The sequence below is a fragment of the Danio rerio genome, chromosome 22, assembly GCF_049306965.1.
Source record: "Danio rerio strain Tuebingen ecotype United States chromosome 22, GRCz12tu, whole genome shotgun sequence".
Classification (NCBI taxonomy): Eukaryota; Metazoa; Chordata; class Actinopteri; order Cypriniformes; family Danionidae; genus Danio; species Danio rerio.
The window spans coordinates 27,444,857-27,463,559 of NC_133197.1; the positions used below are offsets into that span (position 1 = coordinate 27,444,857).

At 36.7% G+C, this 18,703-nt stretch overlaps 1 protein-coding gene across 3 annotated transcripts in view; it reads left to right on the forward strand.

Moving 5' to 3' along the window:
* crebbpa (CREB binding protein a) overlaps positions 1 to 18,703 on the forward strand; it is an 86,496-nt gene that overhangs the window by 25,269 nt on the left and 42,524 nt on the right. For all 3 annotated transcript variants that reach the window (XM_005161769.6, XM_005161770.6, XM_005161771.6), the window contains exon 2: positions 9,357 to 9,979. In XM_005161769.6, the coding sequence (XP_005161826.1) occupies positions 9,357 to 9,979 (623 nt within the window). The remainder of the gene's footprint in view (positions 1 to 9,356; positions 9,980 to 18,703) is intronic.

The window sequence follows — 18,703 nt, forward strand, 5'->3', positions numbered from 1 at the left end:
ACAATAATTATAAGGCTTGAATGTTAGGCGTGCTTCCTTTTGTTTTTTCATCAGTCTGGCATCCTTGAGTCATTGTTGGAAGGGTCAGGAAAAAAAAACCCTCTCCAATATTTTGAATTTGGACTTCAATACTTCATTTAGCGACTAGTTCCTGCATACTGCACCTTTAAGTGGCAAATTTTAAACATGTGAGGATGCTGTATTGTCATTTCACCAAACTAATGTTGTATTTTAATACATACTTCATATACTTTTGTGTACACATACTAGGGTTGCACAATATATTGTTTCTTTTTAAAAAAATCCCGAATTATGTTTAACAGAACAAGGAATTTTTCACAGCATATTTTTTCGGATAATATAGTTTTTTTTTCTGGAGAAAGTTTACTTTGTTTTGTTTTGGCTAGATTAAAAGCAGTTTTAAAATTTTTTTAAATCCATTTTAAGGTCAAAATTTTTAGCCCCTTTAAGCTAAATATTTTCGATAGTCTACAGGACAAACCATCATTATACAATTATTTTCCTAATTACCCTAACCTACCTAATTAACTTTAGGCCTGTTTATTGGCAAGGGCCTCATGATGATACATATCACGATTCATGGGTCACGATACAATATATCACGATATATTGTGATGCAATAAATATTGTGATATATTGCAATTGTTTGTATAAGTATGTTTGTCATGTTATATTGACAACTTGATAGAGTCAGCAGATGGATCCATTTCAATTCATTAGAACTGCACAGTGTGATTGAACAGAGAACTCACTGAAATGTATTATGCATATTGTTATTAAACACTTAACTAAAATGTATATGCCACCAAGTCACATATAAATGAAATAAACAATTTATAAAACTAAAGCAAGTGAAAAAAATTAAAATGCATCAAGTAAACATAAAACTGGAACACAGTGCTCTAATATGCAGTAAATCAAGGCTTGAATTTGCGACAGTTTGCATATACGCCCAAAGTTTTATGTGTGCGACCTCAAAATGTAATTGCGAGTATTTGTGCTAGTGCATAAAACTGTTGTTGTAAGACCAGTTTTCACAGCAAAATGTTCAGCACATGCACGGACTTAGGAGGCATTCACGCATTAAGCATCTTTGCATCTAAAAACACCTAACGCAGCGCTCAGGAATGGTTTAAACCTGGGGTCCGTTCTTCGTACGTGGATTACTCGGTTAGCTGGGTTTGGATGTAAAGCCAGTGGGACGGAGTTTTCAGGTAACAGTGATTGCCACCGAATCTACACATTCGTGCGACTGACAGCATCATCAACATTTTGGTGTAAAAACTGGTCACACATAGGTAAATTGATGGAATGCGCGAGACATTTTACATGCAACATTCCGGCCAGCTGTGATGCTACGGTCATGTTAGAGTCGTTGTCTGTTACAATGACAGGTCCTTCCATTTTATGTCCCATTCCTTCTATGCAGTTTTCAGTAACTCTGCAATGTTAGTTGAGGCAGACGGAAGCTTGTTAATGATGTTATCCGGTGTAGTTTGCCTTGAATCAAGCGGTTTTGGTTGAGGTCGCAGTGTCGCTAATTCATCTGCGTGGTGGCTTGTTAAGTAACGCAAGTTCGTAATGTTTTCTGAATATTTTAGGATAAATTTGCAAAGCTTGTAAATGGCATTTTTTGTCTAATTCAGTACTCTGGTATAGTGTTAAAACCAAAGTGCAGCCACACGTCAGCTCTAAAAGCTGGAGGCGCCTTCATATTTTCCACCATGCTCACTCTTGCTTATCGTACTTCTTAGCGTTTTGTTGATAGAGTTAGCGACATCTGCTGGAGCAGAGGAGGTTGTTTGGCACAACTTGCATCGAAACATCAGGTTGGACTATCGTGAAAGAAATTATTGCAATAGTTAGATATATCGATATTTTTGCACAGCCCTAATTAACTTAGTTAAGCCTTTAAATGTCACTTTAAGCTGTATAGAAGTGTCTTGAAAAATATCTTGTCAAATATTATTTACTGTCATCGTGGCAAAGATAAAATAAATCAGTAATTAGAGATGAGTTATTAAAACTATTATGTTTAGAAATGTGTTGAAAAATCTTCTCTCCATTAAACTGGAGGAAAAAATTAAATAATGGGGCTAATAATTCTGACTTCAACTGTATATCGCAATGTGCTCGTTTGCAAGTCGCATCGTTAGTCACATCGCAAGATTAGCAATGTTGAGCTGGAATCATAGTTGACCAAGATGCACAGAACATAATTTGTGGAGTTAAGCCATAATAGTCAAAGTTGATCATTTGCTTGTGTTTTTAAGGCTTGTCGAGGGTTTAAAACATTTGTGCACAAGAAATAATGTTGTTTGAGGTGTAACAAAGATTTAGTTTATTTAACTATTAATACATCATCAATTCTCATTTTTGTCTTGTTTCAAGTCTAAATATCTACTTTCAAAGCAAAAACTAGGTTTTACGCACCCCATTGGCAGGTAATGTTGCTTGGTTTAAGGAAAAACTCGAGAACGAGACAGCAAAGTAAGAAAACCTTTTTTTTTGCATCATGATTATTTAATTTATAATAGACCATCTTGTGAAACTGTATTTATATCGCAATATTTATTGAAGAAAAATCAAATATTGGGATATCAGATTTTTCCAGTATTGTGCAGCCCTAATACATAAATACTTTTTTTTTGGTGAACACAAGAATCAGAAATATATCACACAGTTGTGCAACATTCTCTGCATTGCATACTTTATTCTGCCTGCCATTTTATCAAATTGGCATTCAACATTGCATTCATTTAAGTAGGTTCTTATTTTTAATACATATTTGCTTTATGACCAATAAAATAGATTCGTTGGATAGTAAAGTGTCCATCTGCATGCTATTTCTTATGCACTACTTCAAGTGAGCCCTCTAGGAAGAAACAAAGTAAATCGTCAATTATCAAATGCATTAATGTATTGCGCTCTTGCACCTGAATCAGTCGTGACATTGTCTTTTGCATTATCAATGTTACATTATTAATTTTCCCTTGCGCTGGTGGTATTTGCTTTGCTAAATAAGCTAACAGCTGTCGTCAATTATGGAGGTGCTGCAAGAAGTCTTCATCCAGCTGTTCAGCTGCGTCACACACACTCCTGTCTGTGTGTTTGTGTGTGAGTGAAGTGTCGGTGGTTCATTAGCAGGTTTTAATGGATGAGGTGGATTTATTAGGGCTATTAGCAGACTCGGTTGTAGATCAAGCCTCGTGCAGGCATATTGATTAGGACTGCTATTCCCTCTGCTGTTTTTCTTCACAACATAAACCTGCTAAAATAATATTTGCATGGTGTGACAACCACAGCTTCAATTAGCCTTTTAATATGTGAGATTTATTAAAGTTGTCAGTATGTATTTTGCTATGGTATGGACCTTTTGTATTTTAAAACAGATTTTGGCAGTTTATTTTTATTGTTGAACATTGCATTATTATTTTTCATTAAACTTTTAGCATGTGTAATAGACTGTAAAGCATGCTTTTTTTTATTAACAATTTATTTCATAGGGATGTCAGTCTTTCAGGTAAATGAGCAACTCCAGTCTCTAAGCAAACCACCGTGGAAGTTTTATTAGATATATAAAAGTATTAGCGGTTTATTATATCATCGGTCTTTAGCAGATGCACTTCTGCTGTGTGTCTGTTTTTCTGCTGTGTGGTCATAACAAAAATTCTGAGCAGACGGAAATTTCTTCTGTTTCTGGGATTTTTTGTTTTGTTTTCAAATTCAGGAAAGTTAACACATGATTCTGGTTAAAATTAGAATCACAATTATTTTTGCTTAATCAAGATCACAATTTTCTCATGATCATCGACTATTATTATTAATTCTCAAACATGGCCAGGGCTGGCCCTTTACATTTGGGGGCCCTAAGCAGAATGATTTTAGGGCCATACCTTGCTCTAAATAGTGGAATATTGCCATTGCAAACCAACCCACAATGATTTTATTAAATGCAATCAATGAAACAGAAAAGTAAAAAGTGAAGTGAAGTGAAAAATTGATCTTTAATTAAGGGACCAGTGATTACAACATTCCATCCTTCTGGTGTGTTTAAAACATATTTTATTAATGTGAAAAACAGATTCTATTAAAGATTCAAGGTCGAAAGTTGTTTTTTATATACATTTTTAAAGTAAAAACCTTGCAATGAAGACAGTAGAGCTGCACGATTCTGGCTAAAATGAGAATTGCAAATACTTTTTTTTTCTTAAAATAAAGATCACGATTCTCTCACGATTCTGTAGATGTAAAATAAAGCTTAATATGAGATTTGTTTTTTCTCAAACATATGGTAAAACAACAATATTAATATTATGTGTAGGTCTACTGGTTTCTATAAATAATTCTATTCTACTTAATAATTCTGATGTTGAATTATGTTTGAGATATAGGCCCAGGGCTCGAAATTAACTTTTTTACTTGGTAGCACCGGTGCTCCCAACTTCAAATATTTAGGAGCACCAAAAAAAATTTAGGAGCACCCACCAAAAATGAATGAGCACCGCTGCAAATAGTATTTATTGTATTTTAAAACAACATCAATAGGACTAACAAAAACCAGAAACAACTATCTAACTAATGCTGTGATGACTTGATATTTGTGTGCAATAATTCCAAATTGAATGTCTAATAATTATAGAATAATTATGATAATGAAAATGACAATAATAGTAACAATGAACTGCCTTGAACGTGCATGAATATCTGCTATAAAAAGTCTGTTACTTTATGAAAAATAAATGTATAGTTTGCATCAAACAAAAATGAAGCATTGCAGTAAGAAATATTTATTTTGTACTGCTGTTTTATATGAATGTCAATTTAATAAATAATTTTTCTGCTACAAAACGAATAAAAGATTATAATAAATAATTCAATTCAATGCTGAAAGCTGCAAAGCAGTCATCAGTAAACAAACTAAAAAATAATATACACCTCAAAAAAGAATAGACGAAAAAAAAAGTAAGTAAAGTCTCACTTCTATCACTCTTTAAAAGTTTTGGTTTCAGTTTGTGTCAATTTAAAGGTTCGGTCTGAGCTGATCTTCATTTTTCTGTGTTAGTGGAAAGCAGGCGATTCAGCCGACCCAATTTATGAGCAGGATTCTTGCTGTGACCACCGGCGCAAAACCGCTGTTTGTTATGATGAGCCGCAGTTTCAGTGTAAACTTAGTAAAGGCGAGCTTCTTTGGCCATGATTTGTACAGATATTAGATTTTAGACATTTGCGCTGATTACGCAGTGAATGCAACGCATGGAGATTTGGGCACCTTCTCCAAGAAGCACGTACTCGATTGATCTCAGCTGGCAGATATCCATCACGTATCATGATCGCTTTCATCTGCGCCCTTAACTTTAGGTGGGGTTTGCAAACCTGCATGCTTTAAGTTTTCATTCTTCAGCCGTTTATATTTCCCGTGGTCATTAAAGCTCCTTACTGTCATCTGACAGTGGAATACCTTGAGTGATTGACAGCTAATATGAACCAATATAGCGGCAGGGAAGAGCGATTCAGCACGTTTTTACAAAAAATCAAAACAGGTCGCACTACAACCATTATCTGCAGTCGCACTAATGCGCCAAAATATATTATTAGGTCGCATAGATTAATTTTCGGGCGCATATGCGACCAAAATGGTCGCAGTTTCGAGCCCTGAGGCCTATGCTTGCAATCTGTCATTGAGAACATTATTAGACCATTTAATTCACTGGTAAAATTAACATTATATAGGCTGGAGTAGTTATACTGACACTATAAACATCTTCATGCACAGCTGCGTGTTCGCTATGAAAGAAAAAACACATCAAATGCTTATCGCAGTCTTAACTGTAAAATGCGATATGATTATTTAAATTATGTGCTCGTTTTCCGTTTCAATTTCACTGCTAAGTGCTGTTCATACTTAGCACGCGGCTCTCAAACTCTGTGCCACAAACTGAATATCATTTACAACTTCATTACGTGTTACTCACAGCATATGCGGATTCTGTTTAAGTAGGGCGCGCGCCCGCATTGTCAGCAGCTCACGTCACGTGTGATTTCCTGGCCACAAAAACATCATTATTTGAAGAGAAAAATGACATTTTTGGGTGAATTATACCTTATAAATACAGTATGTGACTCTTTTAACATCATTTGGAGGTGTCCATGTCACTGAGCAACGTTTGTGAAACAATGAAAATATACTTTCTGACCTCATTTAAAAAAAATAAGCAAATAATGTAACATACATATGTCTATATATATATATGTGTGTGTATATATATAAATATATATATATATATATATATATATATATGTGTGTATTATTTATATATATATATATATATATATATATATATATATATATATATATATATATATATGTATATATATATATATATATATATATATATATATATATATATATGTATATATATATATATATATATATATATATATATGTATATATATATATTTCTTACATTTGAGATGCAGGGTTCAGAGTAGGGCTGGGTTTTTTTTTTTTTCAGATTAATTCGAATTTACGTTTTAAAACGATTTTATTTTATATTAAATCTAGTTATCGCAATTTTTATATATATATATATATATATATATATTAGATGCATTTTAATTGCACCAATGCGCTTTGCTCCACTCTATGTATTACTCTTCCTGACTGCCTATCTGGGTTTCAATCATAGTAGTGATGAAAGTACCCGCCTCTATGACTTCATTTAGCGGACCTAGTTGAAACCCAGACAGGCAGTCAGGCAGCATAAAACAGAGAGTGGTGCAAAGCACATTAAATGATCAGTATTTAAAAGGGAGGAAAAAAGAAAAATAGAATATTTTATTTTATTTTAGACACACATCTGGTATTTGCTCATGCTATACGTCCACAACTTCACGCATTGGGTTAAATTAGACTTTACAGTTTCCATGTTCAGTCCTTCCACTGTATCTAAGGCAGCAGCATTACAACCTGTCATTCAATCAGAAGAAGAAAGTCAAAGCCAGGCTGACAGCCAATCTTTCCTTGGCTTAGCTAAACTTGCAAAAAATACCTCTGTATTTCTGCAACTGCAATATTTACACACATTTTTTTTTTTTTTTAAATCTTCCGCAATGATATACAACTCATGAATTTGTTTTACATTTATTTACAGCTTTTTGACCATTTTATGTACGGCATGGCCATTAAAAATACAATGTTCCTTAACCAGATGATTTTTAAAGTTACTTATAAAGAGAATGTTACTTCAGTCTTGTTGTTGTAATGTTTTAACTTGACTAGTTACACACACAAATTCAAATTCAATTTAAATCGTGAATCGGCCAAACTTTGTGGAAAAACCTAGAATTGTTTTTTTTGCCATATCACCCAGCCCTAGTTCAGAGCCTATATTACACTATTAATAATTCAATTAGGACATAACTTTTATAAACATGTCTCAGGAAAAATATTACCAGTGTGCAACATATGTCAATGGAAGGCGCTTCAGTAATGCTTTTCAGTAAAATGCGTTTTAGACAGTTCTGTAATACCAGGACAAAATGTAATATTTCATATAAGTAGACAACGTTTACTTATCTGTAATTGCCTATTTTTAATAAATGTGCTACTAGATTGTCTTTAACATCATCATTAGCACTTAAAAGTGATGCTAATCAATTTCCAAAATAAGTCAGGTAAACAATGGCAGGTAATGAAGCAAAGGCCATGGCTGTGTCCGTGCACGGGCTCGCATTCTTGTGGCGACCAGTCGGTCTCGCAGGTTTCCTTGGAAGAACAAACTCGAAACGCATATGAGAAATGAGATGCTGCAAGCTTCCTGTTGATCACATAACTTTTACACGAAAACAGTTTTAACTTTAATAAAGTTATGATTTTATTTATTTTTTTTTTGTGAAAATGTAAAAATATTTAAGTACTAAAGCACTGTCAATGAAGATAATTTGTAAAATGCAAATAAAAATTATTTCAGTTCAATTTTCATTTATAGAGAGGGCTGGCTATGAACATGGTAAAACAGCAATAATAAAAGTAGGCCTATGTGAGAGTCTACTGTTTGTTAAAATGCTAAGCCATGTATAGACCTAGAACGGTGGACTTGAATAAGCTTTAAATTTGTCCTGGTGCACAGTAACATGATTACATCAGAATACAACTATTCGTAATTCTAAAGTTGAATTATTATGTTTGAGACAAATGCTTGTCATTGACAACATTATTAGACTTTTTTTTTTTTTTTTACTGGTAAAATGAGAGTAGAGTAGTTATACTGACACTGTAAACATTTATTCTTGTGCACGACAGATAAAATTCTCTATGCACCTACCTCATACACAGATCATCTGATCTTTGTGGCTTTCAACTGATTCAGCGTCACTGTATCAACGCTTAAATTTTAGCGGGAAATGGACTTTAAGCTTCAGTACGGAGATTGCAGTATCGTGACAACACTATATGCTAATTTCTAGTTGCTGCCATTTTAAAATACGAAAGCGGGGCTGCGGTAGGAAGAAACCTGGAAGTGTAGGATCAACACTGTAAACATTGCAACAACATGCTGTGTACTACAAACCTCGAGCTGTTGCAGTCATTTCAAAGTGCAGATATGGTGTAAACCTTACATTTAATATTAATTTCAGTTTAATTTAAACAATTAAAAGCATGTTAGACAACAACACAATCTCTTTGAGCAATATGCCCAAGTGTCCTCCTAGGCTTCAGTTCATGGCACCAGGTAAACACTGTGGGGAAGCTTCCCTGCTTCAGCCTATGTAACCCAGTGAGCGATAAAACACTTCAGTCCTCTGTAGCACACCCTGTGTTGTCTGTAATAGTGTTGTCCCGGTACTGAAGTTTTCTAAACGTCCATTCCCCACTAACATTTAAGCGCAGCTGAGCACGTTCATAAACAGCGCTGATTTCCAGAGTATTCACCAGTCCACCGCTCTTTACAGATTGCAAACACAGATAGACGGACATTGGACGTGAAGATCAGTCGTTTCATCAGCAGATCCCTCACCTGTGTTTGCACTGGGTAATCATCTGTGAGGTGCGGTAAACTGATGACCTTCACGGCCAATTGCAATTTGTGTCACTTTCTCTGCGCTGATAAGATATACAGACACGTACACAACATTCCTGTGAGACATAGGCGATACTTCCGGGTTTCTTTCCGCTTCAGCCTCGATTTCATGGTTTTAAATGGCAGCCGTGTGAAATCAGTCTATTGCAGAAAATTGTATTCTAAGGTCTTTCCCTCAAGTATTGTGTAGCCACAGTAGTTTGAAACTTGTATGAGAAGATATTAAACTCCTCCCGCTCTTTTTTTCCTCAGAGTTGGGTTCACTTTCATGGGATGACCTGGAGAACGATCTTCCAGATGAGCTGATTCCTAACGGAGACCTGGGGCTGATGTCCTTGCCCTCAAACGGCGGGGCTGCAGGTACGGGCGCTCACGGCCCCATGGTCCCCGACGCCGCTGCCAAGCACAAGCAACTCTCGGAACTCCTGCGGCCGGGAAGCAGCGCTGGCATGAACTCTGTCAGCCCACAGCCTGGCGGCATCGGACCTCAGCTTGGTGGGCTCGGAAAGAGTCCCCTAGGCCAAGGCTCCCCTTCCCACCCTTCCCAAACACAAAAACCAGGGGGCACTCCTGGGACGCAGGGCAATAACGCCGGATCAGCTGGCATGGGATTTAACCAGGGTATGCTGAACAGCGGCATGATGGGACAGAATGCTGGTGCTCAAGGAGGTCAGGTGATCAATGGAGCTCTTGGGACTGTAGGCCGCGGTCGAGGCGTGCAGGGAATGTACCAGGGTGCTGCCATGCAGGTTGCATCTTCTGTTGGAGCGGGAGGAGGAGTGGGGGCGGCGGCACCTGGAGGAGCAGGAAGTGTCCTAGCGGAAACGCTCACACAAGGGGCACAGCAGATGGGCATCAACGCTCAGCAGGCCAAGGTGAGACTGCCAGCTTTCTTTGCTGTGGTTTGGGTCATTGTGGGAGTTTAGTTGTTTTGAGATTTAAAATGATATGATTCAATGTTGTAGTTATTATGTTGGCGACAGCAAGGTTTTTAACGTGTTCTAGTTTGGAAGTCGTATTTTACCCTTTAGGTAACTTTAGGTAGACTTTACTTCGTCTTTTCATTTGATTTCCAGAAAGTTCTGACAGGCATAAAGCTGCTGACTGCAGATCTCAAGTCTGTCTGAACCTTTTGTTTGAGCGCATGTAATTTAATCTATTTAATCAAATTGCATTGGTGCTATGGTGATGAGCAGCTACACCGTCCATTTTGGTTTTCTGTGAATCATCCAAAAGTATCAAGTTATGTCTCTTTAAAAAAATTCTGCATTATGCATTTTTTACTTTAACAGTACATACATTAAAGTCTTAATTTTTTATAAGTCTTTGTTAAACTAAACTACATTACAAACTGGATTTACAGCAAAGTAGTTTTATAAAAACAAGGAATAACAAATAGATGTATTAAATATTAAAACTGCTTTTCTTCACAAAATGGCAATGTTTTTACAAAGATCTATTTAAAATATGGGCATAAGTCCTATACTTTCATGAACAGCTAAGTTTAATCAAGAATTTAATAAAACTTACCATATTTAATTGTTTCTTTTAACAAAGTGCCAATACTAATAACGCCAAGTACTAATTCTATTTCTACTGATAATAAAAATGCTTTTGCTCAGATTTTTGACTGAGATCAAAACAACATTAAAATCACAACAAACTCTTTTTTTTGACAAGAAAAAACAGTCGCAGCTTCCGGTTCATGTGGACTTTAACCTTAATGATGCCTACTTTAGTGCACATTAGGCTTATACAGGATGCGCTGATGCTTTATCTGAAACACCTAGGTGCTGTCCCCAACAAAGCAAGTAAATCAACAAGCTTTCACTTGCTCGTTGCTGCTTTTTCGGTTCTGTTCAAGCTGGAAATGACAAGGTTGCACGATATATCGTTTCAGCATCAGTATTGTGATATGACAATTGCAGACACGCACATAGCAGGAGATGCAATGTTGGCCGCACAACAGTTGACAATGTATAAGATGTGTGAAGTCATTGCAGAGTATAACCATAACAGTGAAGTTTGGTCATTTGCATGTGTTTTAAAGGCATTTTAAGCAAGTTTAAAGCATGTGGCCACAAAAAAGTACATTTGTGATGTTATAGAATAATTTTATTGAATTAATATGATGAAGACAATACAGTTTCTGTACCTAAATACTGTTGGACTCTCTGGAAAACCATAAAGCAACTGTCGCCTAGATATGAGGAGGAGAGGAAATTTACACTCTTGTTGTTAAAGTTACTGGTGACTCGAAGAAGCATGGATGGTTCAAGCAGCAGCTCCAGCTCTAGCGATGAAGAAATGATTATTGTTCACAAGAGCAATAAGCAGCCCCGGGTTCATATCGCCTCTGGGCATCTTCTTCAATGTGCGCTCACATTGACAGTTTTGTGCTTGAGCGCATCTAAATGCTGTTTATTGTAACTTCAGCAGCTCTGTGCACATGAACAGAAGTGCTGATCTGATTGGTGGAAAAGGTTTTGACGTGGCGCGTCAAAACAAAAAAAACAAGCATGACGCGTTTTTTTTTTTTTTTTTAATGATGCTTTTGCGCCTGGCAATTTGTGTGTTGGTGTGCACAATCGCATTGATGCCATTTATATAATCACGAGGCGTTAAACGTTGACATAAAACGCAAGCAAAAAGCTGATGATAATTGATGTTTTCAAATAGAATAAATCCGTTAATATACAAGCTGCAGTGGTGCTCATTAATTTTTTAAGTTAATTTTTGAATTTCAAGTTCTGCATTAGACAAATACTGGTTTTTTTTTATTCTTTTTTTTCTTTCTTTTTTTTCTTTCTTTTTTTGTTTTTGGTGACGCAGTGCCACAACAGGTAGTACTGTGGCCTCACAGCAAGAAGGTCATTGGTTCGAGCCTCAGCTCAGTTGGCGTTTCTGTGTGGAGTTTGCATGTTCTCCCTGCGTTTGTGCCGGTTTCCTCTGGGTGCTCTGGTTTCCCCCACAGTTCAAAGACATTTGGTACAGGTGAATTGGGTAGGCTAAATTGTCCGTAGTGTATGAGTGTGTGCGTGAATGAGTGTGTGGATGTTTCCCAGAGATGGATTGCGGCTGCAAGGGCATCCGCTGTGTAAAAAAAAATGCTGCATAAGTTGGCGGTTCATTCCGCTGTGGCGACCCCGATTAATGAAGGGATTAAGCCGACAAGAAAATGAATGAATGAATGTCAAAAACATTCACTTATTTTTAAGCACAAAGAGAGAAATTTACTATTGTTTGTTTTTTTATATTATTTTGTGCTGTATTAATTAGTTACTGAGCAGCAATAAATAACACTGTAAAATAAAAAATTTCAGCTAATTTTCCAAACTAGTGGGGTTTGAAATTAACAAATGCATAATAATCGTGGTAACCGATCTTCCGATTTCTCAGACTATAATCTTGCAACCAAAATTTATAATCGTTGCATCCCTATTTTCAAGTAGAGCGATTCAAGCCATATGGTGAAATTGTATTCATATCGCATTATACAGTATATAAATAGATATTTTTCAGTATTGTGCAGTTTTCACACAGCAGTCTTGTTCATTCATAAGGTCTAGAGCAACTCTCAAACAGAACATAATCTACACAGATTTGACTATGTAATGTGTGATGTAACGACCATCGACAGAGTGTAGCATTTAAAAAAGGTTATCAACAATTATAACACAGCTGTCTGAAATACTTGATTCTGGTTGGTCAATCATAACTTTCCAAGGCATCTTATTCTGTAAACCAGTGGTCAATATTCCTGGACGGCTGCAGCTCTGCAGATTTTAGTCCCAACCACCCTAAACTCACATCTGCTTAATAATCTCAAGTAATCTTGAACACCTTCATTAGTTGGATTAGGTTTGGAGAAAAAACTGCACAGCTGCGGCCCTCCAGGAATCCAGTTTGAGAAATATGTTGTAAACTTACATAAACTTAAATGGAAACTGAAATTATAAAAATAGATTCTAGTTCACTCTATTAATACATTATGTAATTCAATTATTAATTTCATTATTACTAACATCTAAAATAAAACTCAATTATACATCTCTTTTCTTCTAAAACATGTTATTACTTTACATAAAGAATAACTTTACCGCCAACGAAGGCTCATTTAACATTTATCAAGAACAACAATTTAACAATTGCATCCAGATGGGTAGCAAATCCCTACCTCACTTTCAATTATGACAGCTATACTTACTGAAATCTGTTTTATATCTTTTTTTAGAGCACTGTTATTCTGGTGTAATCTAACTGGTGTGTAAATCAGGCTGGACGTCCAGTTTCATCTGCCAGCGTAGCAGCAGACGGACTCCCATTATCACTCTTTATCTGGAGCCGCCGCGCTTTGCTGAATCATTGTTTGATTGCATGACTCATTCCTGCACTTGTGCTTTTCATTAAGCTTAAATGCTCGCGTTATGAGAGCGTTTGCGTGCCAGAATGCTCTTAAACTCTGCCATTTTGTTTGAAGGCCTGCGATAACGGCAGCTGCAGAATTGCGCTCGATGGGAAGGCAAATGAAAAGCTCTCCACGTAAAGTGCCAAGTTACATGCGTGCACATCTCTTCTGTGCTCTATGCAAATTTGATGAATAAAACATGTCTATTTGTGATGGATGGGTTATTGACTGATGGTCTCTAAAAGCAGCACTCTGTTAGCAGGTGTGTGCGTTTGTATTACAAATTCAAACCGCTCTGTGTAAATGGCTAGTAATTTATTGGGGTTAAGAGTGAAAATTGCCATTGTTTTGCATTATTTGCCATCACAGGAAAAACAGTAAAAGGTTTCACAAGAACCAAACCTCGATTAGGTATGGGACGATAACCGTGTTCAAGGTATACCATGGTTTAAAAACCGTCAAAATTTTCTGCTATACTGTTCCTTATTTTTATTAACATTTTTATTTTTAATTTTTTTGTAGACAACATTATTTCCAGTGGAAAAGATTTCTAAAGATGTCGTTTTAAATTGTAAAAAGAAATCAGGGTTTTGTTCTTACACTGACATTAAAAAATATATTTTAGAGCAGTTATCTTAATACTGTGACACCGTGAAACTGTGATATTTTTATCCAAGGTTATCATACCGTCAGTATCTTATACTGGCCCCTGCCTAACCCCATTTTGGTTGTTCTTGTAAGCAGTGTGTTGTAGCTTTTTGCGAATGGTCTGCATTAACGTAACATTTTAAACTGTATATTTTTGCCAGTAAAACAAATAACTTTGCTTCAAGCAAAGCTGGAGCAGAACAGTTGTGGGTCAGAGCAGCACCACAACATTTCATTCCTGACTGAATATCAGCGCTTCACAGACCTTTTAATAAAGACTTGATAAATTTCTAAATGATGCAGAAGTTTTTGAATAAATATTTGTAGCACGCGTTCAATGAATCAGTCCATTAAGACCTTCTGGTGGTTTCAGTATCATATATTTATTTGTCATGACAAGCCTGTACGAGCTCAAAAACGCTAAACAAAAATATTGTTTGACCCTTGTATGCTGTTGGGGATGGTGATTTTAAGTCTTGAAGGTACAGTAAGTCATTAGCCCCTTTCACACAGTGATACCGGTAAATATCCGGAAAATTTCCGGAACGATTTTACTGGTAAATTCAAAAAAGCGCTGTTCACACAGGTGAGGACGTTACAGAATTTTTCCGGAAAAGAGCGTTCACACATCCATCGCAAAATGCCGGTAAATTGTGACATCATTAACCAGAAATGACCTCTTAACGGCTGCGCTTGTGTTTGTAAACATTTGACTACATAACAAACTCTTTGGATGGATCAGTATTGAGTACAACTCCAATGAAAACATATAGAGGAAGGAACACTTTCACATGTCGAGATGTTCATGATATGTGCGTGTGCAGGCGATCACAGGCTGTTTCACAGGCACTCGCAAAGCTTGAAGGTAAACAAACAACAGATTATCATAAACATTTTATCGATAATTATTTACACGGTTAGCATTAAAAAGGAACATTGAAACGTTATCTGACCAACATCTAGCAGCTAAAGGTGTCTGGAAAAATATTCAAAGACTTTTATTCTCATAAACCGTGCGCGCGTGAATGCGTCTGACTGTTCTGATTGGCTAAAGCAGGTGTCTCACGTCGGCACGGTCTAGACGTTGACGCACTCTTTCCGGCAATCTTCCTTCTGCATTCACACAGCGCAGCATTCCGGCGAATTACCGGTAATTAGGGGTGCAACGATACACTCAGCTCACGATACGATGTGTATCACGATATAATGTTCACGATTCGATATGTATCACGATATTTGGAATAAAAATTGAAAATTTAACTGAAATGCAAATTTTACCAAGTAAACTATTTTTTATGTATTTCTTTTGTTTCAACTTGTTAAACGGAACCTTCTTTTAGAAAATATATTAAACAGGCCTGTCTCTGGAAAATAAAACAATTTAAAAACTTCTTAAAAAATATTATTGAAATGACACAGACAAAATTAAGGAACAATTTAAGTAAAGGTGCAAAAAAACACTTTCTATTCAATTGAATTTAACAGTAAGAGCTTAAGGCTTTGCTTGATCACTTGCGTTTTTTGTGTGTGCAAAAAAAAATCCACATTTCCAGGTAATCAACAGTTCTATAAGATAATCCTGAACTTATGTGTATCTGTCTGAGAGGTTTTTATGGATGGCTGTCTTCATGTTGGGCATGATGAGTGACAGGGTGGCCGTCTTTTCATTACACAGGACAGTCGTGGCTCTTTTCAGCAGTTTAGGCAGGTTTACTATTTCCTATTTTATATAGATGTTGGCTATCAAGTGTATCATGTTGACGTGCATTTTTGTGTACCTCTGTACTCAAAAGGGTTAATGCTCGTCGTAATCATAACTCTAAAATGCGATATGATTGTTTAAATAATGTGTACGTTTTCGGTTTCATTTCCACTGCTAAGTGCTGTTCATACTTCCCACGCGGGCTCCTGAAAGATCACTCTGTTCCACAAACTGAATGTTGTTTACTACTTAATTAGTCACAACCTGCAGGTTCTGTTCATTGAAGCAGACGCGCGCGTATGGCAAGCCGTTTTAGCATTTAAACCTTTGTTCTGACTATCCATAAATATATTTAAATCATATTTAATTAAATTCATTTAGAGATATCTCTAATTATATTTTGACTAGTCGAATTATAATTATGACTAGTCAAAATATAATTAGAGATATCTCAATATATTTATGGATAGTCAGATCAAAGGTTTAAATGCTAAATCGGCTTGCCATACGCGCGCGTCTATCATAGTCCGCCCTCTGTAGTAACAGCTCATGTCGTGTGATTTTGCGGCTGCCAATACATCATTATATGAAGACAGAATGATATTTTAGGGTGAATTGTACCTTATAAATACAGTATGTGACTCTTTCAACACCATTAGGTGGTATCCATGTCGCTGTGCAAAGTATGTAAATCACTGTGAAGACTTTAAAACTTAGGATGTTTGACCCAGTATACGTGTCAAAAAGCGGACGAGTCTAAAGCAATGACTGTACAACCGAAATGTTGCCAGACGTCTGATTTTGAGAGGATGGGCCATTCTCTATTTCAACTCCACTCATCTTGGTCTGCTAACATTACTGCTGCTGCTGCTGCTATCTAAACTCACGTGCTACAGCAGGTGGAACGTAGCTCAAGTGCAAACAGCTCAACTAATAAGAGAAAACGGACGTCATATCGTAATCAAATCGTCATAACGCCACGATGCATATCGAGACATTTTTGCATCGCAATAAATCGTACAACGATAAATCGTTACACCCCTAACGGTAATGTTACAACTTCTCTTTCCGAAAAATAGCCAGAACGAATTTACCGGTATTTTCAAAAAGAGCCTGTTCACACATACAACCTTTCCGGAAAATTGCCGGTAATTTTCCGGAAAGGTCTGTATGTGTGAAAGAGGCTATTGTCTTCAGAAGCATTTTTTGTTGTGCTAGTTGAAAGTCTTCACAGTCTAATAGCAATGATTACAGTAAATGATCTAAATATATTTATATGTATTTTTAGATTTTGGATAAGGCATAAAACAAAAAAATGTTCATACAATTAAATAGAGTCGGACCGACATCTCTCATAATTCCGATAAGTAGCCCAATCTGACTGTCAGCAAATGCAAATTTGAACAACTGCGCAGCCGTTTGTATGCAACTCCGCCGACCGCCACGCTTTCACGAGAGAGAGAGAGAGAGAGAGAGAGAGAGAGAGAGCACGCCCGTGTGCACGATTGGTTAAAAACATGCTGAATTAAAACTTTTCAAAAACCCTAATCAATAATGGAGTTACCTTTGCACGCTGGAGAAAGGATGAAACAATGTCTCAAGGATTTCTCTTAGACAGGTAATGTTGTGTTTTAAAACTGTTTTAGCATCACGCAAAGCTGATGTAACGTTAGATGTTGTTGTTACAAATGGGTTAAATCTTCACAGAAGTGTTGTTCAGCCACTAAAATCTTCCGGTGAAAGATTGATAAGACTATTTTCAATTTCATAAGAGATCTTTTACAGCATCGATGATGTAGATTTTAATTAATTTAACAATAAAACAAAATACCGCTATTCCGCTTGGTCTCTCCCTATATTGTTTACCATCCAACTCTATTCACTCTGAAATAGTGTGTCAGTTTAGCTTGCATGCTGCCGGACAAGCACTAGTTGTTTTTAACACATGAGAGGGTTCTTTTGCGTTGCTTGTTTTTCAGGACGTGTGGCTGTAGACGGCAGGGGAGGGACTGTGATTCAGAGATTTATGCTAAGCTGTTAGCATTGTGGAAGATCACCTACTGCCCCTTTAATTTGCCCACAATTTTCTCTGTGTTTCAGGAAATGGAAGGATTTGTGGTGACAAATTCTATTCTAATTCTATTTCATTTTTTTATTAAAAAAAATCAAGAAAAATTGCTCCATAGAACTCCATATCTTAGCCAGAAACATTTTGTTTAGGCATGTTGCTGCCAACTGATGATAAACAATAAAAATTACACATTTTACTTCTTCCCAACTGGAAAAAAGAGCAACAATCAAGAATACATGATTAAATGGTGTCATGGCTTTGCAATCTAAAAATGTCATTATAATAGAAGCCAATGGGTCAAAAACAGCCAGCAACATAATGAAAGAGTAGTCAATTTGAACAGCACATAAGGTTAAATTTCATTATCAAATAAAATATTTGTCAGTATCACACACACTTAGTTACAACTTTCTTATCATGTGGATGAACAGGGTTAGTTGAGTGTGGGGGAATCCTGACTGTCTGCGCTGTAAATCTGCTGGAGGGAGAATCCTGGCTGCTGAGAGAGAGAGCGTGATAATGTGTGTATGTGTGTGTCTGTGTGTGTGTGTGGATGAGTAAGCACAAAGAGCAGTGTGAGAAGTGTGCTGCTGGTGTGCATGAATGAGTGAGCGGAGGGTTGAGGAGGACCAGCGTGTGTGTATGTGCCACTCAGCTGGCCTCTTTTATCTGGTCTGCTGGAGCCGTGTCAACAGTGGAGAGTGGATGAGCGGCCGGCGCACTGCAGGAGATCAGCTCAGAGAAACACAGGACAGAAGCCCTGCTCTGCT